We start from the raw sequence: 25,296 nt of genomic DNA on the forward strand, positions 1-25,296 counted from the left end.
TTTCCATACACTGCGTGCCTGAACACGCAACTTAATTCTCACCTTGTGCTGGAGGAGGTCTGTGTGTGTGAGGTTGTGAGTGTGTGTTGCTCTCATGCAATGTTTGCCCTCTTGCAATTTGCAACTCTAGGAATGATTGAATTCTGTGGACAATGAAATTTTTAAAGATTTCTTTTTTATTTATTTGAAAGTCAGAGTGACAGAGAAGGAGAGAGAGACACAGAGAGAGAGATCTTCTGTCTGCTGGTTTACTCCCCAAGTGGCCGCAGGCCAAAGCCAGGAGCCTGGAACCCCAGCTGGGTCTCCCATGTGGGTAGCAGGGCCCAAGCACTTGGGCCATCTTCTGCTGCCTTCCCAGGCCATTAGCTGGGAGCTGGGTCAGAAGAGGAGCAGACAGGATGCCCATGTGGAATACCAGTGGCACAGGTTGTGGCTTAACCACAGCGGCCCCAGAAAACGAATTTTTGACAGATGTAAAGAAAGCCCCAGCCCAACAGGCGGCGCAGGTGCTGGGGAGGCGCAGACACAGGGCCCACCTAGGGGACTGCAGGGGCCAGCCCCACGCGGTTGCTCCCGCGGTCAAAGACCGAGTAGAACTGCCGGATGAAGACGTCCCCCAGGATCCAGAGGGGCCCAGCGGGCGGCTGGATGTCCAGTCCTTGAAAGCCACTGCCGCAGAACTGCATTCCATCCACGAAGTCCTGGGGTTCAGGAGAAGCAGGCAAATCACATAGGAGGAAGAAGGCAGCGAACTGCCCAGAAACTGCCTTGAGTGCTGGTGGCCGCGTCCAGCAGTGAGTGGCCTCGGACGCCTGGTGGGTGCCACCATTTGGGGTGGCTTCTGCTGCCTGCTTCCTCTACTCCCCTGCCCTGCCCCCAATTTGCTTGGTAAATTTAATTTTTTGGACAGATTCCTTCATGTGGCCGGGGTGCCTCTGTGCTACAACCTTGAGAAGTGTTCATTTGCTGTGCACTTCCAATCCCTCCCTCTACCTCTCCCCCGCCCCCATCATCATGGTACATGGGGCAGACTGAAACCGTCTCGGACGGCTGGGAGAGCACCAGGTTTGGTGCTTGGAGAACTTGGTTTAAATTCTGGCCTCTTTAGTTCCTAGCAAAGCACAACTTAGATTCGTTTGAGAGATGTGGCCCACAGGGGACTGCACTGCTGTGGCCGTCTGGGTGTTCTGGGAAGAATCAGGGGTGTGACCCCTTGTAGAGGCAATGCAAGAAGCCACCTGCAGCTCCCCTGGTTCTTACTGTTTCAGTTAACAAAGACTTGGGGTTCAGGCGGGTGTGGTCTGGCCAGCAGGCAGTTGCAATGGAGGATGCTGATGGAGGAGTTGGGGAATTCAGAGGGTTGGGGGCTCCATGTGGAGAAGGGGATAAGAAGGCAAACTTGGTGCAGCGCCTGTGTGGCCAGAGGAGGCTCTGATTGGAATCCATTAGCAGGAAAGGACCTGGGAGCCACATGGGGCTGAGAAGGGTGTGGGCACGAGCGGGAGGTAGGCGGGAGGGTGCCGGAGGAGTGACAGGTGTGTGCCTGCACATCCTGCGTGTCACAGGGGCGGTGCCAGAATTCCCATGTCACGGGGGCTCAGGGGACCGACCATGAAGCTGTGTTTTAGAGCAAACATTTGCTTTCACTTGGGTTGTCTGTTCCTATTTGGTGGCCTTGGGGTGGCGTTAATGGAGATCCGGGCACGGGCAGTATGGCACAAGCCCTGCCTGCTCCTCAGCACCTCCATCCCGGCACAGTCACCGTCACCGATGCCGTGGCACCTCCTGGGTGGAAGAGCATGGTACAGTGTGCTGCCACGGAGCCGCCATGGAGCAAATCCAGGCCGCCTGGGCCGTGAGGCAATCGCAGGCTCCCCAGACGCCTGGGAGCTCCCTCTTTCTCTGGCCTTCCTTCCAAACTGGAGAACTTACAGAACAAGACATCCTCTTCCTAGAGGGATAATGCTCATTTGAATGGCACAAGGAGTAGGAGGGGTCCTCAAACAGCGTGGAAAATGTGTGTTATGAATAAACGACGTATAGACTTCAAAAACTGCACCTAAATACATTTTGGTTAATTGCATTTTCCATGAACTTTGTGACATCCCCTCTAATAACTTTATTCTGCAGGCCACTCCCCCTCCAAGCTGCTCCTCTCTGGACCTCAGTTACTTAAGGCTGAGTCTCAGTGTCCTCATCTGTGAAATGGGACAGTAATATCTGCAGCCTGACCTGGCGAGGATTCTGTCCGTTTCAGAAAACTTCCTGAAATCTGCGCAGCCTCGCAGCACAGCTGGGCATCAGAACCCGCTGGATGCATCCCTCCCTGGGGGAAAGCCACGTCCGAGCAGCCCCGGCACCAGCAAGAGGTGAACACACAGACTGCGTGCATGCATGGACAGCTCCAGAGGGGGAAGTGACAGCAGGTGGGGAGGGCCCCGTGACTTGCAGAATAAGGAAACAGTCCTTACCGGCAGGGTGTAGGCCGTGGCACTCAGAGTGTAGGGGACACCGTTGATGACAAAAGTGACATCTGGCATGATGTTGAGGTTCTCACACTCCACGGCATACTAAAACACAGCCCAGGCAGCCGTGCTGAGCCTCGTAACTTCCAGGGGAGGGCCGGTTCTCCCGCGCCCACCCCTCCCGCACCAGGCAGGCGCTCACTTCTCCATCCATGGGTGTCGCTCCAATGGCGGCTTGCAGCTGCTTGATTTTGTCTGAGGGGCCGGTGATGAGGGAGGTCCCTGTGTCCACAATGGCCTGGCAGCCCTCGGGGCAGAACATGGGGGAGCCTCCCACCTGGATCCTGAGGGCGGAGGGACAGCCGTCAGCCCCCTGGGTAGCCCTCACTCCCCCTGGCTCACCAGGACTCTGGGCACACAAGTGAGGACCAATTTGGTCCCTCGCAGGACGAGAGTGTGGGGGACTGAAATCTATGGTAAGGAATGCATTTTTTTTTTGACCCAGTACACACAGAAACACATGGGAAATTCAATCCAACATTTTCTATCTATTCTGCTTCCTTAAAAAATGGAGGCTATTATGAGTCCCTAAAACGATGCCTTGACCCCTCAGTAGGTAATCCTTGCAGCCTGGAAGCCCTCAGCAGCCAGCGAGTGCTGAAGCTCCGTCATTTTTGTATCCCTAATGCCTGTCACCTTGCAGGGGCTGAAACTTGAATTCCACCTGCTCGCAACCCTGCATTGTCTCACGCAGCACCAGGGATGGAGCACACATCTACTGGCACATCCCCGAGTGCTCCGTGCGCAGACGCAGTATGTGTTGCAGGCTTAGGTTCAATGCTGCCTCCCCACCGAAACCCTTGCAGGTGCTTTAGAGAGAAGCCGTGCCATGCTGGCCACTGCACCGCGGTGGGCTCCTCTCGTGGGCACCAGCACCTTCCACTTCCCTTGGCCGTGATCCACATGCGTGTCTCACTTTCCACCAAGCTCTGTGGAGAGCAAATCGGGGTCCCACTCTCATTGCCTTCCCAGGCCGCTCTGCCTTGGCCTTGTGTGTGAGTGTGTGCGGCTTGCTGGGATGCTCAGTCCCCTTCTGGCACCTTCTCTCGGCTCCTCTGCCGCTCCAGCCCACAGATCAGGCCTGCGAGGTTTCTCCCACGGCACCGGCTACCCCTGCAGGATACTCACTCATCCAGCGCAATCTGCCAGTAGCCTTGCTTAGTGACCGGCACCCAATTCAGGCTCCCAGAGAAATGGGAGGAGTCGTAGCCTCCAAACGTCAGCTCACTCCCCGAACCACCGTCGGGGTTACTGCATGGAGAGAGAGGCACGTTGTTGAGGAAGAGGTCCCGGAAACCCTTTGGGCGAGCCTTTGCAGCTCGGTCTGGGCACTCAGGCCGAGTACTGGGTAGGCAGAAATGTCAGCTGGGCCTCGAGACCATGACCTCCGACCCCCACAAGCTGCTTAGTCTGGAGGTTCTTTTTTTTTTTTTTTTTAAATTATCCATTTATTTGAAAGGCTGAAAGACACCGACACACCGCAAGAGACATCTTCCACTTGCTGGTTCACGCCCCAAATGCCTGCAACAGCTGGGCCTGATGCAGGCCAAAGCCAGGAGCCAGGAGCTCCATTTGGGTCTCCCACATGGATGGCAGGGACTCAGCTACTTAAGCCATCACCACCGCCTCCCAGGTGCACATCAGTAGGGGCTGGACTTGGGAGTGGAGCTGGGACTGGAACCCAGGCAATCAGATATGGAGTGCAGGTATCCCAAGCAGTGTCTACACCGCACCAGTCTGGGCCTTTTTCACTCAAGGATAGAAATGGCTGCACCCAGTGATTTGTGGATGCACGCCTACTTCTTGGATAAAAAGGTTACAGAGATGGGAAACGGGGACAACAGGTCTGGCCATGCAGAACCAAGGTCAAATCTGTGTGACTTATGGCACTCCCCTCTCCAAATCACCCTTTTCCACAGTTCAAGGACTGCTCAAAAAGCTGGGAAATGGGACTAAAAGAGAAATTTGGGGGACCGGCATTGTAGTATAGCAGGTTAAGCCGCTGCCTGCGATGCCAGCATCCCATGTGGGCACCAGTTTGAGTCCTGGCTGCTCCACTTCTGATCCAGCTCCCTGCTAATGCGCCTGGGAAAGTAGCAGAAGATGACCCAAGTGCTTGGGCCCCTGCATCCACGTGGGAGACCCAGATGAAGCTTCTGGCTCCAGGCTTTGGCCTGGCCCAGCGCTGGTCATTGCAGCCATCTAGGGAGTGAACCAGCAGATGGAAGATCTCTCTCTACCTCTGTCTCTCTCTGTAATTCTGTCTTTCAAATAAATAATTTTAAAAAGAGAAATTTCTTTTGGCCCAAGTTTTTTTGAAATAGCCTATAGTCCTCTCTCCCCTCTCTGGGTGCAGTGGTATTGGGAGTTTCTGTATTATTCACTACCCTGTGTCAAGACAAGGAAGCAAATGTATTAGAGCTGGGAGATTGGTTGGTTTTCTTTGGTTTTGATTTCTCAGATTATGTTCTATCACCTTGCAAGATTCTGGGGAAATCAGACATAAACATTTCAGAATGAAAGAATTAGAAAAATACAAGACTGCATTGCATGGCAGGACGGTAGAGGGGTAGGGAACAAATACCTCCCAGGGAGGTGGGCGTAGAGCGGCCGGAGAAGCCCCTAGCGGAGAAGCCCCTAGCATTGCTGGTGGTCTGTGCCAGGAGTCCTGCCTCTCTAGTCTTCTTTAACTCTCACCACAACCTGGGGTCCATTTGAGGAAGCTGAGGTCCAGGGACATGAAGCCACGTTATGCATGGACTTCAAAAAGTTCATGGAAAGTATATATTATGAAAAAAAAAGTTGCATAGATTCCAGCAATTTTTGCACCAAAATAATTTATCTTTTCATTTCATCGTTTCCACCAACTTTTCCAAATACCCTTGTCAGTGATGGGATGTGAATCAGGCCCGTCTGGCCACCAAGTCTGCACCACAGCTCACTTCCTCCCTGGGCTGGACGGGAGCAAGGAACCCGCAGGGGCACGAGAGGTACCGGGACAGCCCTCCCCCTCAGCCGCAGTGCAGCCCAGCCCTGGTTACAGCTGTCTGGGGGAGCGGCACGGCATGACAGAGGACATTAAGGGCTCCCCAAGTGCGGGGGGTGGGGGAGATGGACTTAACACTGGACAAGGCCAGCTCAGGTCAGGAAAGGGCAGACAGGTGGGAGAGATCTTGTGCGGGGAAGAAGAGGTGCCCTCGCTTCATGAACCACAGGACAGAGTGCCGAGAGACTCTGTTGGGAGCCTCGCGACCTCTCCTAACTACAGCACACAATTATTTTTCCAAACCGCTGTAAGAAGGGCGGGTGTTTGGGCTAAGGGTTAAGATACCAGTTAAGACCCTGGAGTCCCACGTTGGACTACACGCGGCCAGTTCCCTGCTTTTGGCACCAGCTTCCTGCTGGGAGGCAGTGGCCATAGCTCATGTAGCCAGGTCCCTGCCACCCATGTGGGCGACTTGGAATGAGTTCCTGATTCCTGGCTTTGGCCCTGGCCCAGACCTGGCCTTAAGGGCGTTTAAGGAATGAGCCAGCGGATGGGAGTTTCTCTGTCTCTCTACCTCTCAGATTAATTAATCAAATAAATTATGACAAAATCTATTCCACAGACCCCCAAAAAAGGTCTTGGAAAACGTATATTATGAGTAAACTACGTATAGATTTCAAAATGATTTTGCACCAAAATAAATTTCCTTCAAGCCATTCTCTTAACTTGTTAAAACATTTTACTAAAATACAGTATGCATATCAAGAAAAAGCACTTAAGTGTGCAAGCCCATGAGTGTTTTGTCATCTGTGGGCTCTCATGACCTAACTTCGCTTTTCGAAGTGTGCTCGCGGAACAAAGTCCGCCGTCCTCACCACTTCGGAGCAGGCGGCTCAGCAGCGTTAAGGACGCTCTCGCTGTTGCCAAGCCCGTCTCCAGAACGCTTCATTTTGGAACTAAAACTCTGCACGCGTTAAAGGAGAACTGCCCACTTCCCCTCCCCGAGGCCCAGGCGCCCCTCCCTCTACTTTCTGTCTCTGTGCATCTGACTGCTCCAGGTACTTCGCGGAAGCGGAATCGTGTAGCATTTGGCCTGGCTTATTCCGCTTAGCGAGCTCAAGCTGCATCCATGTTGCAGCATGTGTCAGAATTTCTTTCCTTTCAAAGCCAAAGTAATATTCCATCGTATAGACATACCGCATGTGAGTGTGCAATTATTTTATGGCCAGCTTCCTTTGTAATTTCTTTCCTGGCTCTCCTCCCCTCCCACCCACATGGGGAACTGTCTTTCTTACGTCCTTGTGCCCTGGGGTCTAGCATCACCAATAATATGGCCAGCATGTTAAAGAGGCTTGGGATTTATTGATGACATAAGTGAATAGCCCATCTCAGTGTGGTAGAGTTTACAAAGGGCTCATCACAGCTCTTTGCTGAAACAAACCTCATTTCCCCCATATCGAGAAGTGTTTTGCCCAAGATCACACTGCTGGCCATGGGTTCAAGCAAGAGATCCAAGCCGGTCTTCTGCTTGCTAAGTCCAGGGCCACCACGTGGGCTCCCTGAAATCCCAGCCAACTTCCCCTGGTGGGCCTGATGGGCCTTACCTGCTCATGTAGACAGAAAACATTGGCAGACTGACCAGGTTCTGGGCCATCATGTTGTCAAACACCGGGGTCACTCCCCCCGCAGCCAAGGACGGGTATCCCAGGCCCAGGATGCCGTCGAACTCTGCGTTCACGAAGGTCTGGCCGGGCTCCTTGACACTTTCTCCGAACTGCTGGCCAACCACGGTCAGGCCTTGCACCTGGTGGGGGAAGCCCACACGAGGACTGCTGGGGGATCACTGGTGACGGGGCTCAGACTCCCGGATTCTGTCTGTTCTGAAGCTAAGACTTTGCTGCTCAACTTTCATCATTGTAATTGGCACAAGGACTTCTGCCATATTCCTGCCTCCTACTTGTTTACATAAACTTTTTGAGTTGAAATAATTTAGAAATCATTGATGTCCAGTTCAGTAAAAGTCCATATACCGAATATCCCAGGTAACCAAGCTCCTAAACCAAGAAACAAGATATTGCCAAGTTTTGGAGCCCTTTTGGGCCCTCTGCCAATCATTGTACTTCCTCAAGGATAGTCTGGCTCCTGACTTCTAACCACATATATTCTTTTTGTCTATTTTTGAATCTTATATCAAGGGAATCATCCAGTATGAACTCTTTTGTATCTAGCATATGACGTTCAACACTGTGCGAGTTGCAGGCTATGTCATTTGCTTATTCTTATTACTATGCTGTGGTATGAATGTATAATGAGAAGCATATCCCTTCTACCATTGGTAGAGATTTGGGCTGTTTCGTATATCTCACTATCGCAATAGTGCTGCTTGTGTATGTCTTTTGGTGAATGTGGCTCTGTGTTTCTGTTGGATAGGTGCCTACAAATCGAATTGCGAGATTGCAGGGTATAAAAGTGTCTTCCTGGCTGGCGCCGTGGCTCAACAGGCTAATCCTCCGCCTTGCGGCGCCGGCACACCGGGTTCTAGTCCCGGTCGGGGAGCCGGATTCTGTCCCGGTTGCCCCTCTTCCAGGCCAGCTCTCTGCTGTGGCCAGGGAGTGCAGTGGAGGATGGCCCAAGTGCTTGGGCTCTGCACCCCATGGGAGACCAGGAGAAGCACCTGGCTCCTGCCATTGGAACAGCGTGGTACGCCGGCCGCAGCGCGCTACCGCGGCGGCCATTGGAGGGTGAACCAACGGCAAAAAGGAAGACCTTTCTCTCTGTCTCTCTCTCACTGTCCACTCTGCCTGTCAAAAAATAAATAAATAAATAAATAAAATTAAATTAAAAAAATTAAAAAAAAAAAAGTGTCTTCCTGGGTAAATGGTGTTGGAGAGTTCTCCACGATGCTGGTACCAGCCAGCACTTCCACTCTCGGTATTTGGAGAGTTCCGATTGTCCCCTGTCCTCACCGGCACTAGCTGCTGCCTCTTTTCTGTTTTACTTTTCTAGTAGATAGGAAGAGGGCTACGTTCAGGTTTTAAATTTTATGTCCTGATAATACTGAGATTGGACATCTGGATACCCTCTTTTGTGAAGTGGGTTGCCTATATTTTTCTTGCTGATATTTTCTGGAACCAAGTCCTTTGTCAGTGTTACAAAAATCTTCCAGTTGTGGGAGAAGACTTTACTTCTTTTTTTTTTTTTTTTTTAAATAAATGTCTGGAGTGGGAAATCTTATGCCTTGTTTTAATTAATTTTTTTTATATATTTATTTATTTGACAGGCAGAGTGGATAGTGAGAGAGAGAGAGACAGAAAGGTCTTCCTTTTGCCGTTGGTTCACCCTCCAATGGCCGCTGTGGCTGGCGCATCGCACTGATCCGAAGCCAAGAGCCAGGTGCTTCTCCTGGTCTCCTGTGCGGGTGCAGGGCCCAAGCACTTGGGCCATCCTCCACTGCACTCCCGGGCCATAGCAGAGAGCTGGCCTGGAAGAGGGGCAACCGGGATAGAGTCCAGCGCCCCAACCGGGACTAGAACCCGGTGTGCCGGCGCCGCAAGGTGGAGGATTAGCCTGTTGAGCCACGGCGCCGGCCAGACTTTACTTCTTAATAGTACTTTTTGATGAATAGAAGATAGATGTGAATTCTTCCTCCCTTAATGATATCTTAATGAATATAAGATATTAATTTTATTGTATTCAAATTGACCAACTTTTTCCTTTATTATTAGAGGTTTTTGCAACATGTTCCAGAAAATTCTGCCTACCCTTAGATCATAAAGACATTTACCAGTGTTTTCTCCTGGCAGTTTTATTGCTTTATTTTTCACATTTAGATCTACAATCAATCCGATGTTTGATAGTGTGTGAAGGGGGAATCAAACTTCATTTTTTCCTGTATGCATCTCCAAGTGACTGAGCACTATACACAATCATTGTTTCCACTAACAGTAATGGCACGTCCCACATAAGTCAGATGACTGTGTCTAAATTTTCTAATTCGTTCCATCTGTGCATTTTTTAAATCCTGTTCCAGCATCACACTGTCTACATTATTATAGCATTATAATAAGTCTTATTACTGGACAGAGTTTTTCTTCATCAAGATTGAAACAGATTATTAATTTCTACCAAGATTGCTGTTATCTTGATTGGGTGACATTAAGTTTAAAGATCAATTTGGAATTACTTGACTTCTTTATAAAGCTAAGTTATTCAACCCTCGAGACCAGTTTATCTTTCAATTTATGTCAGTCTTCTGTTAATTACATGCAGTAATGTTTGGCAGTTTTTAGAGTAGAGGTCTACACAGTTTTTGGTAAATTTACTTCAAGATAATTGATATTTTTGGTAATATTATAAGTAAAAATCTGCCTTCATTTTGTTGTTTTTCCTGCTATATAAAAATTCACATGGTTTTTGTGTGCTGACCTCATATTCAGCAACTTTGCTAAATTCACTTATTAATCCCGATATTCTCTCTGTAGGCACTTTTGGGTTTTCTACGAATAGAATCTTGGCATATGTTAAAACAGTGCTATTTCTTCCTTTCTAATCTTAATGCCTTTAATTTACTTTTTCTTGCCTTATTGCACTAGTTAGAATAGTGAGTACCTGCTGAATAGGAGTGGTGAGTGTATCATCTCACTCCCAACCTCAGAGGGAGGTCTCTCAGCCACTCACCATTAAGTATGAAGTTTGCTGTGGGCTGCAAATGTTCTTTATCAGATTTAAAAAGTTACTTTACAGTCCTAGTTCATTAAGAGTTTTACATCTCCATTCATTTAGAGGGATCTGTCTGTAATTCTAATTTCTTTTCGGCTTTCTATTTTCTTGCACTGAAATAAACTTATGTTTTTTTTCCCCCTAATTCTTATAGTTCTGTGTCCTTATTAGTTAGAGTCCTTTTCAAGTTTTGTTGTTAGAGCTTTGCTGGATTCATAAAATGAGCGCTCCTTCTTTACCGACTATCTGGAAGAGTTTCTGTAGCACTGGTGGAATTTCTTCTTTTAAATGTTTAGAGGGGCTGGCGCTGTGGCAGAGCGGCTAAAGCCGCCGCCTGCAGTGCCGGCATCCCATATGGGTGCCGGTTCTAGTCCCGGCTGCTCCACTTCTGATCCAGCTCTCTGCTATGGCCTGGGAAAGCAGTGGAAGATGGGCCAACTCCTTGGGCCCCTGCCCCTGCATGGGAGGCCCGGAAGAAGCTCCTGGCTTCTGGCTCCTGGCTTGAGATTGGCGCAGCTCCGGCTGTTGCAGCCAACTGGGGAGTGAACCAGCGGATGGAAGAAAGACCTCTGTCTCTCTTTCTCTCTCTGCCTGTCCTTCTCTCTGTGTAACTCTGACTTCCAGATAAATAAATAAATCTTTATAAAGTAGACATTGGGTGCTCACATTTTCTGTTTTTTCCTTGTGTCAGTTTTGGTAGCTGCATTTCTTAAGGCACTTGCTGATTTTTCTTAAAAATGTAAAATTTATCAGTATAAAATTATTATGAACATCATCTCACTTTTAATGTCTGCTGTCATTAGTACTGCTCTATTTTTCGTTTCTAACATTGTCGTGTTTTCTTCCTTTTTGTGACTATTTTAGAAGTTCACCGATTTTATTACCCTTTGAAAGAGTAAACTGTTGGCTTGGTTGCTGTTTGTTCTGTGGCTTTCCCTGATGGTATGTCATGTAGTGTCCTTTGGGACGTTATTTCTGCCCTGGGGTTGCGGCTCCAAGTCTGCAGTGTTGGCAGAGAAAGGGGCAACGGGAACCCGGAGAAGGAGGGCATTCGGTGCCTATGAGACTATGGGTGCACCGGAGCCCACACTGTCCTCTCACTGTCCCCAGGTGAGCGAGTCCTGCAGCACAAGCCAGCACTGGAGCCAGGAGAGGCAGGAGTCGCTGTGGGCTTGGCGGCTGCCCAGCCCACCAAGGAGCGGGCAGCTCCAGGGCCCCCTAGAGGCTAAGATTCCCCGTCTTGTGGCAGGTGTTTTGTGTTGTGGCTAAGCTGCCAGCTAGGACACTTCTGTCCCACACCAGTGTCTGGTTTGATTCCTGGCTCGGGCTCCTAACGCCAGCTTCCTGCTGATGCAGGCCCTGGGGGGCGGCAGTGAGGGCTCCAGTGACTGGGTTCCTGCTGTGTGGGAGACCCGACTGAGCCCCAGGCTCCTGGCTTCAGCCCAGCCTGGCTGCGGCCGTTGTGGGTATTTGGGGAGTGAACCAGTGGATGGAAACTCTCTCTCTTCCTTCCTTTCTTTCTGGAGGTTCTTAGAATGATCAATCTGGGATGTAACCTTCTAAATAGTCGTACTTTTACATACATGTATATAGAACGTGTGTATGTGTGTGTGTGTGTGTCTATGCAGCACACTGCTTTAGCTGCATGTGTTCTATGTATGATATTCTTGACATAGATGGTGTTTTACTGCTCCTGGCATTTTTTGCTTAATAATATGTTCAACCGACCCCCACCTGCCTTGAAAGGATGTTGATACAGGCTGGGCCCTGTGGGCCGTGGGGCCTCCCCAGAACAGGGATGGAGTTCATGGGGAGCAGGCCAGCCTCTCTTTCCCCAAGGCCTGGCCATGCCTTGCTGTCCATAAACCTGCAAGAAGCACCAGGCAGCACCACACCCTGCAAGTTCTCTGTCTCTTGGTCAGAGGGATTTAAGGAGCAGATCAAGAGCTCGGCACTGGGGTCGGCGCTGCCCTTGGCCTTGGTTTTGACATCTGGGCTCTGTCTTGTCTCTGTGGAAGGACTTCCTCCTTCTACCTCGGCCCCTTATCTCAGTACCTGAGCTCGCTTGTCTCCTGGCTTGGGTTTCTTTGTCCATAAGACAGAGGCCTGACTCAGCTCCTTGGAGCTCCACAGGCCGCACTCCCTGGGCACTGCTTCCCCCAAGCGTCCCCGGAGCTGCCCTTCCAGGACCCAACGCTGCCACCCCAGCTGCCGACTGCTGCTCCCCTACCTGCCTGCTGCATATCCCGTTCCCTAGCAGCAAGCCCCGCCCTCTTCCCACCTCTTCCCAAGTCCGACCTGAGCAGCTCCCCTAAGACCTGGGCGCAACGTTCCGTCCTCCATTTCTGGCCAAGAGAGAAAAGATGAAAGAATCGCACTCACAGACACTTGGTCGGCGCCGATGATTCCGGTCAAACTCCCGGTGCCATATGCAATGGAGAAAGGGGTCCCCACCTCGCTGTACGTGTTGGACTGGGAAGGCCGGAACTGGGGGTGCATCTCTGGAAAGCAAACGTGCCACTATTATGGAGGCCACTAGGCTACTGCCGGCACCCTCTCCCCAGGGGTGCAGGGTCTCTTTCCCCAACACTCAGTGAGGGCCCCCTCCCCAGTGAGCTCCCACACACCCCTCCAGCCACAGGTGTGGCCTAATTGGGAACCAAAGAGTTGTCCCTGGCACACCTGATTGCCCGCAGTGACCTCATGAGGCACACCGAGATAAGCACCATTTATCAGGCGCCAGCAGTGCGCCATCCGGCGTGGGGCAGAGCCTGGCCTTCAGGGGAAACCCAAGGATAAAGTTGTCCCCCCAGGAATTTGCTCCCCACTTCCCATCCAAGCCCCAGGCATCTAGCTTTGGGGTTCCAGAACGTCTCTGGGACTTCTGCGTAGAGCACATCTTTCTTTAGCTCTTTTTTTCTGAATCTCACTGAAACCCCTGAGTTCCCTCTGGCCAAATGGACCCACCCATGCCACTGTGCCCTAGCAACCCCACCTCTGGGGCACTGGGAGACAGGGCACTGAGCCTCCTTAGAGCAGGTGAGCCCAACCCACTACCTGCTGGGAAACAGCCAACCGCGTGGACCTTCTCCCACGTTCCTTTGTGTGTTCCAAAGGAAGTGAGTCATTGAGTAAAAGATTGCCCTTTTTAGTGACTAAGTTTCTCCTTATTAATTCTGCTCCACAAGAAAGTCACTTTCTTGGACAACAGCCACACTTGGCTTTCTCCCTGCCCCTGCACTGTTTTCCGTGTGAGCTGTCCTGGGACAGACTCAGAGGTTGAAAGGGGACGCTGGGGTCACAGGGGTAGCCAGCGCTAAGGAAGCAAGGCTTCTTCCCCAGGGAGCACCAGGCTCCCGCCGTTTCGCCATTTCCCACGGGGTCCCCGGCCCCACTTACGGCAGGCGGGGCTGGTGCAGTATACGGAGGGCACCCAGAGGTTGGAGGAGCCGGTGTCAAAGATGACCGTGAAGTTCTGCGGTGGGGAGCCGATGGAGATGGTGCCGAAATATTCCATCTGCAGAGAGGGAGGGCGGGGTGGGGAGGGATGCGGGTGCTCCCCAGGGGACCACAGCCCAGCTCCCCGGGGCCAGAGTCTGAGAAGTGTTTAGCTGGCAAATAAAAGGTAAGAGGAGCAGGGAGAGGAAACCAAATCAAGGCGCTGGCTGCCTCATCACCCTGATTGTCATAATAAGATCGTGTGCAAGGCGGGGGAGGCTGGGCCACCTCTTATGCATCAGGGAACTGAACTGAGAACTGAAGCATTTTGCTAGGCTGAGGGCAGATGCAGAGCCCTTCCCCCAGGGGTGTTTGTCTTCAATGTCCCTTTGCAGGCAGCCCTGCACCTGAGTCACCCCAGGCCCTGCTTAACCAGGTGTGCAGCGTCCTAGGGGATCCGTCCCGATGCAGCACTCAAGCAAAGAAATCCATGTGGCTTTGGCACTGCTGGTGTGGCACTGGCCATGCCCCGAGGCCGAGCCCTCCTCCCTGCCCCCCACCCCGCTCCCCAGCCCCCCTCAGGAGGCCTCACGTCCAGGTAGTTGATGAGGGGCTCGTTGGCACTCTGCTCCATAGTGCAGGTCTCGGTAAACTGGACCATGTCCACCTTGTGGGCTTTCCAGAACTCAGAGAGCTGGCCCTGCTCTCTCAGCTTCTTCCGGAGAGACGGCTGCCTTCGGAGGGGCACCCTGAGGACGAAGGCTGTGTGAGCAGGGCCGCGCCTCTGCCTCCAGCTCCTCTGAGCGAGGCTGGGCTAGGACGTGGGAGGGCACCTGCAGGTCCCCAGGATGCAGCCTGAGCCACGGTCCTGCCTGCTGCCCAGCCTGCCTGGTTCGCCTCTGCCCTGGAGACTCAGAATCTCAGTGTGGAGGCGCCTCCCCCTCCTACGGATAGGCCTTCTAGAATCTTCTAGGAAGGCCTGGTTGAAAGGGACAGAGAAACTCTTGTGGGTAGCGCTGGCTAGGCCCTTAGGGAAGTGCTGGAGTGCAGGTGCCTGCTCTCCGGCGTCATTGCAGAGGGCCCTGCCCTGGGCCGCAGATAAAGGCCACCCGCAAGGTGGCCCCGTGGGACACTTCTTCATGGGACTCACAAAGTCTTAGACTCTTCTCTCCGTCTGCCCCTCCACTCCCCTCTGCCAGGGCAGGAGAACCCTGTGCAGGAGCCGTAGCCTCACCTGTGCAGGGGTCCCTGGGCCTGTCCCAGGTCCAGGAACAGCAACAGTAAGAGTGGCAGTGTCCTCATCGTGGGTCCGGCCCGCGGCTTCCCCTGGCTCTGCCGCCTGTCTCGGCCCCTTCTCGTCTCCTCCTTGGTGCACAAAGCAGCAGGGCTGACGCTCCTCCAGCTCAGAGACGCGGGCCCTGCCCAGCCCCGTCTGGGGACCCAATGATAAGGCTCTGGAGTCAATAGCCATGCCCAGAGTAAACACGGAACGTGTAACAGGACGTTCCCTCTCTGCCCCACCGGCCCCGCCGGCCCTTCCCCCTGCGAGGGGAGTGTGGGTCTAGAGTGAGACCCAGGGGGCCATACACCCCAAGAGTGGGAGGGTCATCCCAGGCCCAGCGTCTCCCAAGATCTTGGCACCCTGACCCCCAGAAGCCCTGTCTCCATGAGCTGAGCCTGCCGCCCTTCCCTGAGGGCTGGAACCCCTCCCTGAGCTGATGCTGTGAGTGCTCCGGTGGCAGGATTTGGACTCAGAGCAGTCATCAACCCGTCTTCTCTCCTCATTCCCTCGTGCCCCCACGACCATTTCCCCTCCCAGAGTGCACTTCTGGACTGCAATGGGCCGATTTGGGCCGTGCATTCCTGACCTGCTGAATCCAGGTGTGTGTGTGTGTGTGTGTGTGTGTGTGTGTGTGTGAACATGGAGGGGCTGGGAGGGAGGGGGCTGAGCTGGCGCCTGTGTGTGTGCACCGGGGCCGCTGTAACAAAGGAGCACAGACCAGGCGGCCAGAACAATGGAAATCTGCTTGCGTCTGCAGGGTTGGCTGCTTCCGAGCCCCTTCCCTGGCTGTCCACGGCCCTCTTCCCTCTGCGTCTTCACATGGGCCCCGCTTACAAAGACATCAAGCATACTGGCCCCGGGCTCACCCATGGGACCTCATTTAAAGACCCTAGCTCACCCTCAGTACCTCTTTTAAAGACCCTAGCTCAAATGCAGCCCCATCCTGAGGTCCTGGGGCTTGGGGCGTCAACAAATGAATCTGGGGGACAAGAGGACATCCAGTCTGTCCAGTCTGCCCAGCAGGACTGCGCACAAGGGGTGGGGGGCAGGAGGGCTCAGGACTCAGCTGTCTCATCTTCAGCCCGTCTGGGTGGCTTCCACCAACCCCGCCCCCACCCCCATGGAGGAGGAGGCCTCACTGCCTTGGGTGGGACTGGAGGGGGAAGGAAGAGCCCTTCCCGACTCAGACTCAGTTGCTCGGAGGCCACTGTCACTGTCACATGTGCCAGCGCTTCCCCAGGGCACTAACTCTGCAGCAGGGGCCTGGGTTTAGCCTTAGCCCTGCCCTCGCCAGCTAGTATCACTTCTGTGGGTCCTGTTTTCCATCTTTGACGCCAACAAGACAAGCAAATGTGGAGTCTGGAGCTAAGCCAAAGCCTCCCTGGGGTTCAGAGATCTGCAGACATCGAGAACAACACAGCCCTCTGACCCTGACCCCTCGCGACAGCAAAGCCTCTCACGCATTTACCCGTCTCCCAGGAGCCCATCTCCCCGGTCTTTCACTGGGGAGACAGGTCTACCCCAGGAAGGGCGGCCTGAGTCACGTGAGGCCGGAAGCCGAGACCACGCCTTACGGGACTGTGCAACGCCGTGGTTCGCCAGCCATTGCCTAAGCACCAGACACCTTCATTTTGTCATCTAGGGACATGGACGGGTTTCGTGGTGGATTAAATACAGAAGGTAAGGTGTGAGGAAGAACTTGGAAAAGTAGGACATGGCCCACGGAGGGCAGATGGTCCCGTTCTAAAGCCCTGGTGCAGGACGGCCTCTTACAGGTCTTCAAGACTGAGCAGACGGGGAAACTGAGGCCCAGCAGTCCAAGGGCCCATGGTTCTCCCAGTGGCAGAGGGACCATTAGGATCCAGGCCTCCTCATGCCACCAGTGCCTGTCTCCTGCAGGTCTAGTGACATCATCCTTGAACTAGCGAGAGGAGCATCCACGTACCCCTGCCTCCTTCCCCAGCGTCCAGACCTCTCCCCACCCCTCCCCTGCTCCCCTCTGGGTACTCAGAGTGGATGGCTTGGCTGGGCCAGGCTGGAACATCCGCTGATGAGCCTGCGCAGCTGTGGGAGCAGGCACAGCCGGGAAGGAGCCCCAGGGCCTGCAGGATTTGGGGAAATTCAGGAGCAGGAGGGCAGGGACATCTGTCCTCTTTGGAAATGCTAAGAGCCAGGCCACACGGGACTGCTCCTCCCAGGTGGGAACCGAACACTGCTGTGGACAGTGAGAACCCTCGCTAGGGGACAGACGCCTCGGGCGGATGTGTGATGGCAGATGGCCTCTGGAAAAGGGGAAGAGATGGACACTTGGGATGAAATAGTCCCCTGTGGGTCCAAGTGGGGCTTGGTAAAGGCAATGACCTTGTCTCTCAGCACTCAGAGAGGCTCCCTGGGGAGAAAGAGACCCTCAGGAACGGGGAGTGGAGGCTGGCCAGATGCAGAAGCTTTGGCCTGTTTCTAGAACATTCGAAAGCGTTGGTGGCAACACTATCTAATCAACTTCTCCTTTGTGGAGCCCAGCTTCCAGATGGTAAATGGATGATAAGAAGGCAGTTGCCCAGTGCTGTGTGGAAATCGGCTGTTTCGGGGCTGGGTAACTCAAAGCACAGAGTGTGTTGGGAGACAGGAGCTGGCTCCAGGTGCAGGGGGCTCTGCTCTCCAGGGTGGTCTCGTCCCTGGCTCAGCACAAACCCAAGCCGCTGGACAGTGCTTGGAGCTGGTGAATGGAGGACACCCACTGTGCTGTGTGCGGTACAGTAGAAAGACGGCTGGGATGGGGTGGCTGGATCGACTCTTGCCTCTGATGATAACTGGCCATATGACTGTAGCAAAATCGCTTTTGTGCAGATCTAATTTCCTTGTCTATCAAATGCAGAGGTTGGGTGATAAGAACAAGGAGCATCCTGGGAGTATGAGCTGTGTGCCGGGCTCTGAGCTAAAGAGCATACCAGCATTAGCCCATTCGGACCGCACACAGATGCTGCCAGGCAGACATTTTAAGCCCATTTTACAGAGGAGGTAACTGAGGCACAGAGAGTGTAAGTAGTTGGCATTAGGTGCTTTGACCAGGTTTCAAACCCAGTTTCGCCTGTCTTTAAAGTTGTTGTGTTTCACCACCTCACCTTGTTGGATGACCTCCAGGGTGGCACGTTCCACAGTTTCTTCCTGGAAGAGAGAGGCAGAGGAGAGAGACAGGGGTAGGGGGAGGGAGACCGAGGCTGGAGAGGGGAGTGAGGATGGCGCAAAATTGGAGGCCTTTCTTCTAGAAGGGACGGTGTGATCCCCCTGTTGGCACTGATAGGTACAAAAATCCGCCCCCCTCCCCGGTACCTCTCTACTAATCCCTTCATCCAGACGCCGAATTACAGAAAAACAAAATTTAAGAGGCTCAAAGCACTTGTTCATAGCTAAAGACAGCACTTGGCACGAAGACTTATTTTGCTCAGCTTCGGTTTGTCAGTGGCTCCTGTTTTCATGCAGCTGGAAACCAGGCTCCGGAGCCGCACCATGTCAGGAATTCACAGTCTGAGTCATTCCCCAAAAAATGCCCCCGGTTCTGTTCTGGGAAAGTACCTGTCAGAGTGGAAACTGCTGCAACACGGCCAGCAGAGTGTGCAGGCTGAGACTCTGCACCTGTAAAGTAGCAAGAGCAGCTCGCGTGTTGGGTTTGTTGGAAAGCAGAACTGCACCGAGGGGTATCTGGCCTAGCAGTGAAGAGACTCATGTCCTGCAGCGGAGGACCTGGGTTCGACACCCAGCTGCTCCCTCTGATTCCAGCTTCCTGCTGCTGCAGACCCTGGGAGGTCGCGGTGAAGGCTCAAGTCGCTGGGGTCCCTGCCACCAGGTGGGAGGCCTGGATTGAATTCCCAGCTCCCAGCTTTGACTTGGCCCAGTCCCAGCTGTTGTGGGCATTTTAGGAGTGAACCAATAGATGGGGTATCTCGCTCCGTTTTTATCTCTGTCTCTCAAATAAATAGAAAATAAAACAAAGAAACTGTGCACTCACGACAGGAACTCCTGGGCCTGCTCGGAGCCTGGCTCTGCAGGTAGACAAAGCTGGGCTTGGATTCCAACTCTGCCACTTGGCAGACGCTTGGGTGACAATGGGCATGTTTGAGATCTCCGATTCCTCCGGAGCGTGACTTCCTGGCAGAATGAGGAGAGGAGTCCGTGAGACCACCGCCGTGCGTGTGCCCCAGCCCAGTGCTTGACCCTGAGTAAGTCCTTAGCACACGCGTACCTGGGCAGGTGCTGGACACAATGCCACGCACTGCTCTACGCATTTTAAATGTAGTAGCAATAGGCTCAGGGGTTTGCCTGACGTCACACCACCAGCAAGGATGGAGCCAGGCCTGCATAGACAGTGTCTAGCGTCAGCTGGCGTCTGTACTTGTACATGAGCTTGTAAGAGTCCTTGTGTTATTAGAAGCCTGGAGCACAGTGGCGGTCACCTCCCCCCCCACCCCCTTACATAGATCAAAATCGCTCCGGAAAGTTGCAAAGGCTTCCACTTGTCCTCACCCTGCTCTGCAATCAAGGGCTCAACCACGGAAAGGCTAAAAAAAAAAATAAAAAAATACTTGCTGGGCCTCAGTTTCCTTATCTGTTGAATGGGGTTGTTAGGAAAAATAATGAAAAGTGTATGTGAGAAGGCATGACACCCAGTGGGTGCTCAGTCAGTGCTCAATTGCAATTTCATCATAAGGAGGAAAGGGAGGGCAGCTGGGCGCATGCGCCGTATACCTAGCTCCCTCCCTCCGTGGGTCACCACCGCTCTCCGCAGAGCTCCCTGCCCACCCACCCCCGCGGTGCCCTGTTCTCTCACCATTGATTTCCAGGACCAGGGCTTCTGGATCCCCTGAGCCAATTTCCGGCCCAGCCTTTCTCAAGAGCCACAGGGAAGCATTTAGGCTGCGCTCATGGAACAAAGGCAGGCTTTGCCTCTCAGGGTCTTGTTTCAGCCGACTCCATCCCCATTCCTAAAAACTGGCCTGGAGCCCCACAGCAGGAAGGCACGTCACACGCTGAAGATGCGACTGAGGGCACATCTATTCTGAGACACCGAGGCACCCATGGGTCTTCCCATGGCTCCCTGCGCTCCTGCAGCCAGAGAGCACCCACAGGGAGCCCCATCGCCAAAGTCACGCAAGCACCCTTCCTTCGCTTATTCCCAGAAAATCACACTCTCTGTCTCGTTGATCCTATTTCTTTTTTTATTTTTTAAAGATTTATTCATCCATTTGAAAGGCAGAATTACAGAGAGAGAGAGAGAGGTCTTCCATCCACTGGTTCATTCCCGAAATGGCTGCAACGGCTGGAGCTGGGCCAATCTGAAGCCAGGAGCCAGAAGCTTCCTCCATGTCTCCCATGTGGGTGCAGGGGCCCAAGGACTTGGGCCATCTTCTACTGCCTTCTCAGGCCACAGCAGGGAGCTGGAATGGAAGAGGGGCAGCTGGGGCATGAACTGGCACCGATATGGGATGCCGGTGCTGCAGGCGGAGACTTAGCCCACTACGCCACAGAGCCAACCCCTGTCCTATTTCTGAGACAAGAAAACTGAGGCCCCAGGAAAGCGCTTCTCCAAGGGCAAGAGGCAGGTGCAGGAAGCTCGGGCCCTTCCCGACCAAGCTCTCATGAACGTGAGACCCAGGCTGCAGGGACCCAGGCGTGAAGGGACAGCGGCTGGGAGTGGGGGAGCACAGTAGACTAGGAGAAACGCGATGACCTGGAATCCGATTGGCGACAGAACCCCCAGGACAGTGGTTGTGGATTAGAAGGGAAGTTGGGCTCCAGGATGGCCCTGGAACGGCTTCAGGGATGCGAGCCCCGTGCAGGCGGCTACAGGTTTAAGGTCGTTTAGGCACTGAGCACCGTTGGTGAGTGGAAAGCTTGGAAGCAGCCAACAACGAGAGCCAGCGAACTACACGTGGGGCGTGGAATGCTGTGGAGCCATAGGAGAAAGAAAAGTCTCTGGAGAGAAACTCCTAGAATATATGGCTGGGTTGCTATGTGGAGCAGTATGTTCAGTATCCTACAAGCATAGAAGAGGAATGTAGAAATGTGAGTTGCTTGTGAGGAGTGACAGGTTAAGTAGGACTTGCCTCTAAAACTCATACAGATTTAAGCTCGGAAGTCTTCCCGTTACAGGGGACCCGCGTTGTGGTGGAGCCGGTTATATCTCTGCCTGCGACACCAGCATCCCATATGAGCGCTGGTTTGAGTCCTGGCTGCTCCACTTCCGATCCAGCTCCCTGCTAATGTGCCTGGGAAAGCCGCAGAAGATGGCCCAAGTGCTTGGGCCCCTGCACCTATGTGGGAGACCCAGATGGAGTTTCAGGTTTCAGCCTGGCTCAGACCTGGCCATTTGGACATCTAGAGAGTGAACCAGCGGATGGAAGCTCTCTTGTGCTGTCTCTGTAACTCTGGCTTTCAAATAAATAAAATAAATCTTTTTAAAAATGTTAATGGTTGATGGATTAAGGGTGGGGACTCACTCCAACCCTGACATTTGAGAGATGTGTCAGCAGGAGGTGTTTAGTCACTGGGCGCTCCGGGTCACAAGAGGGCTGATTGAGTTCAAGTTCTGCCTCGCTGCCCTCTCTCCCGTTGCTGGCTCCCCATGTGATCCTGTCTCCACACCAGCCGTGAGCAGCCCCCACACACCAGCCTATGGCGCGCCCCAACCCTGAGCTGGAACGTCCAAACCGAGCTTGCAATCAACCTTGCCCTTGCCAAGGAGTTCCACGTGGGTGTCGTAGTTAAAGTTACAGAAAGTAGACTAAGGCATGAGGGTGCCTTGTAAAAAGAAAAAGGAAAGCAAAAGATAAGTCTCCTTGGGTTCAAAAATCTGTAAATCCATGGCTACATGGGCACTTAAAAAAGCTCACAGAAAATGCATGTTATTAAAAATCTTTGCATGGATTTCAAGATTTTTTGCAGCTAATTATCTTCTCTTTATAACTTTTTAAAAAAGATTTATTTACTTATTTGAAAGGCAGAGTCACAGAGAGAGAGAGAGGTCTTGCATCCGCTGTTTCACTCCCCAGATGCCCCAACGGCCGGAGCTGCGCCAGTCTGAAGCCAGGAGCCAGGAGCTTCTTCCAGGTCTCCAACGTGGGTACAGGAGCCCAAGGACTTGGGCCATCTTTCACTGCTTTCCCAGGACATAGCATAGCTGGATGGGAAGTAGAGCAGCCAGGACTCAAACCGGTGCTCATATGGGATGCCGGCACTGCATGCGGTGGCTTTACCCACTATGCCACAGTGCCAGCTCCCGAAATACCTTCTAAACTCACTTTTCTGTGAAAAATGTTAAAGACCTTTGAATAGCATTTGTATAAAATATTTGTATAAAATAAAAGGTGAGAATACATGTCGTTCCATTTGCTTAGAAAATGCCGGAATATCCCTGGGAGGAATACAGGAAAGAAGCCGGTAGCTTTAAGTCCTTAGAGAGCACTGGGTGGGCGGGGGCGGGGAGAGAAGGAGGCTCCTCGGACGCCACTTGCATTTTCTGACTGTTGAATACTGTGACCATGTCACGCTCTTAGTTTCCTGCTGCGGTATAATACATAGAGGCTCAGGACAGCACGAAGCGGAGGTGAGCATTCGGCCCAGCAGTTAGGACTCCAGGAGACACGCCCACCTTCCACACTCCAGTGCCTGGGTTCAAGGCTGGGCTCTGGTCCCTGAGTCAGCTCCTTGCCAGTGCAAACCCTCAGAAGCAGAAGTGATGGCTCCATTGACCGGGTTCCTGCCAACCACATGGATTGAGCTCCTGGCTCCTGGCTTTGGCCCGGGTCAGCTCTGGCTGTTGCAGGCATCTGGGGAGTGAACTAGCAGAGGGGTGCTCTCTCTGTCTCTCAAATAAATAAATACATAAAAATTTTTTAAAAAGAGTACAAAGTGGCTAGTTATAGTTCTGTAGGCTGGAAAGTTTTCCCAGACTAAAACGCGGAGCTTGGTTCACTGTTTTTGTCTCTGGCGGCTCTGCAGGAAACCTCTCTCCTGGCTTTTCTGCTTCGGCCCGTGGCCCTCCTCCTTCTTCCAAAGTTACATCATGATTGGATTTGACCCATCGGATAACTCAGGCTCATCCCCATCTCAATCGTATCTATATATCTACAAAGCCCCCTTTGCCATGGAAGGTAACATATTCACAGATCCAGGGGTTAGATATGGACACATTTGGGGGTTATTATTCTGCCACAATTGCCTATTCAAAATACATTTAATACAGGAAAAAGAGCGACTCCTAAGCTTCTGGTAGGAGCCATTGGCTGGAGAATATTTGCTGGGTGCGGGGATGAGGGGAGAAGACCCTGGAGCGTGCGCGCGCGCAGGGTGGGTACAGTTGCAGGAGAACCACTCCCACCTCCAGGGGGGGCTCCCAGGAGCCTGCATCTAAGGGTCCTCCACCCCATCCGATCCCGGCCTGTCTCCATCACATCCCCTGGTCACTTTGTTCATGCCTTGATCACAATCTGTAATTCACCTGCTGTCCCCACACGTGTTGTCTAAGTGTCCTGCTCACTGCTGTACCCCCAGCACCGAGGTGAGGCCTGGCTCCGAGCAGACTCCCAGGAAATATTAGTTGAAAGAATGGGTGAATTAAGGAAAGCAACTTTAATTCCTGTACCCCTAATCCCCAAGCAAGGAACATGGCTCTAAAAATTCAGTTAAGGGGAAAAAGGTGCAGCTGTCTCATCTCCCCCACTGGTATTTTCAAAGCACCAGGAAGATACACATGTCCACTTGGTGCCACCTTTGTCCAGCCATTCCCTAAAGTGAGGCATCACCCTCATCCAAAAAAAAAAAAAAAAATATATATATATATATATATATATATATATATATATATATATATGAGTCTAAAGCAAACCCCAGCTCTGGTTCCGCTCAGGTTCACACCTGCACAGCATCGATATGTTTCTGCAAGCCTTCGCAGCCGCTGGCTTGGCACTTCTGGTGGCATGGGTCTCCCTGTGAGCCGAGCCGGGCAGTGGAGCAAATGAAGAGGCTGTCAAGCAAGGAGCGAGGGAAAGAAGCCAGGGCTGGGCGGGGGGGGGGGCGGTGCAGCCGGCCGAGAACAGCTGCCTCCAGCATGGATGCCCGCAGCTGCAGCTGTGCAGCCCAGAGGTAGGTAAACCGTTCTGTGTAGGGCTGAGACTTCTCTTTCCGTTTCTTTCCTACCTGCCTGGAATTTGGGCTCACCCAGTGTGAAGTGCACACCGTGTGGCCCAAAGGGATTAAAGAGCAGGCATCCCCCTTCCTTTGTGACTGCTTCCTCGGGGCTATCTGTCCCAAGCTCCCAACTTAGAAAGCACATCTGACAGCTGCTGACGTGCATGTGGGAAGGAACCCTGGGCTTGCGCCATGTCTAAGTCTATTAGGAAAAGAGAGAGCTGCAGCTTGGCCTGCAGGCTAATTGTGTAGTGGTCCCCTGTCTGCGCCAGATCCCCAGCTAGACCCAAATCCTTCAAGTGCAGGACCCGCGCCCGGTCTGGACTTTTGGTACCCCAACACCCAGCACAGCAAGGGGGACATTCTATACTTGTGCTGTCTACCATGGTTAGCGCTTGATTTAAGACGTACTCTTGAGGGGCTGGCGCTGCAGGGTAGTGGGTAAAACTGCCGCCTGCAATGCCAGCATCCCATAGAGGACTGGTTCAAGTCCCAGCTGCTCCACTTTCGATCCAGCTCTCTGCTATGGCCTGGGAAAGCAGTGGAAGATGGCTCAAGTGCTCGGGCCCCTGCGCTTGTGTGGGAGACCCAGAAGAAACTCCTGGCTCCTGGCTTCAGATAGGCGTGGCTCCAGCTGTTTTGGACATTTCGGGAGTAAACCAGCAGATGGAAGACCTTTCTCTCTCTCTCTCTGCCTCTTCCTCTATGTAACTCTGCCTTTCAAATAAATAAATCTTAAAAAAAAAAAAAAAAAGACGTGCTGTAAGCATAAAACACACACTGATCTGGAAGGAAAAAAGAGGGGTGGGCATTTGGTACAGCTAAGAAGATGTTGTGTCCCACATCAGAGCCTAGGTTTGCGACCCAGCCCCACTTCTGATCACAGCTTCCTGCTGGTGCACGCCCTGGGAGGCAGCAGGTGACGGCTCAGCTTGTCAGCTCTGCCCCCGACGTGGGAGACGCGGAATGGGCTCCTGGCTCCTGGCTGCAGCCTGGCCCAGCCCCGGCCTTTTCAGGCATTTGCAAGAGGGAACCAGCAGATGGGAGATCTCTTTCTCTCTGTCTCTGTCTCTCTGCCTTTCAAATAAACATGAATAAAATTGACAATTCAATGTTTACAACATAAATAAAAAATGAGAAAAAGGAAACAGAAAATAATTTTT

The 25,296-nt window shown here is 52.8% G+C and overlaps 1 protein-coding gene across 1 annotated transcript; it reads right to left on the minus strand.

The window, feature by feature from the left end:
• Positions 1-475: 475 nt before the first annotated feature.
• CTSE (cathepsin E) lies at positions 476-14,970 on the minus strand. The gene is made up of 9 exons (XM_062211291.1): positions 14,903-14,970; positions 14,261-14,417; positions 13,630-13,747; positions 12,613-12,731; positions 7,116-7,315; positions 3,654-3,776; positions 2,668-2,809; positions 2,472-2,570; positions 476-701 (listed from the first exon to the last, which is right to left on the minus strand). Exons 1-9 carry the CDS (start codon positions 14,968-14,970, stop codon positions 537-539), a joined length of 1,191 nt encoding a protein of 396 aa, XP_062067275.1. The 3' UTR covers positions 476-536.
• Between the last annotated feature and the right edge of the window lie 10,326 nt (positions 14,971-25,296).

This window comes from Lepus europaeus, chromosome 14 (assembly GCF_033115175.1).
Source record: "Lepus europaeus isolate LE1 chromosome 14, mLepTim1.pri, whole genome shotgun sequence".
NCBI classification, from domain to species: domain Eukaryota; kingdom Metazoa; phylum Chordata; class Mammalia; order Lagomorpha; family Leporidae; genus Lepus; species Lepus europaeus.

Excerpts from the sequence above, each read along its gene's own strand:
- CTSE (XM_062211291.1), bottom strand. The coding sequence starts at position 14,970 with ATGAGGACACTGCCACTCTTACTGTTGCTGTTCCTGGACCTGGGACAG. Across the intron at positions 14,418-14,902 it reads GCCCAGGGACCCCTGCACAG|GGTGCCCCTCCGAAGGCAGC; the intron begins GTGAGGCTACGG and ends CTTCGTCCTCAG. Across the intron at positions 702-2,471 it reads CCACGGCCTACACCCTGCCG|GACTTCGTGGATGGAATGCA; the intron begins GTAAGGACTGTT and ends CCTGAACCCCAG.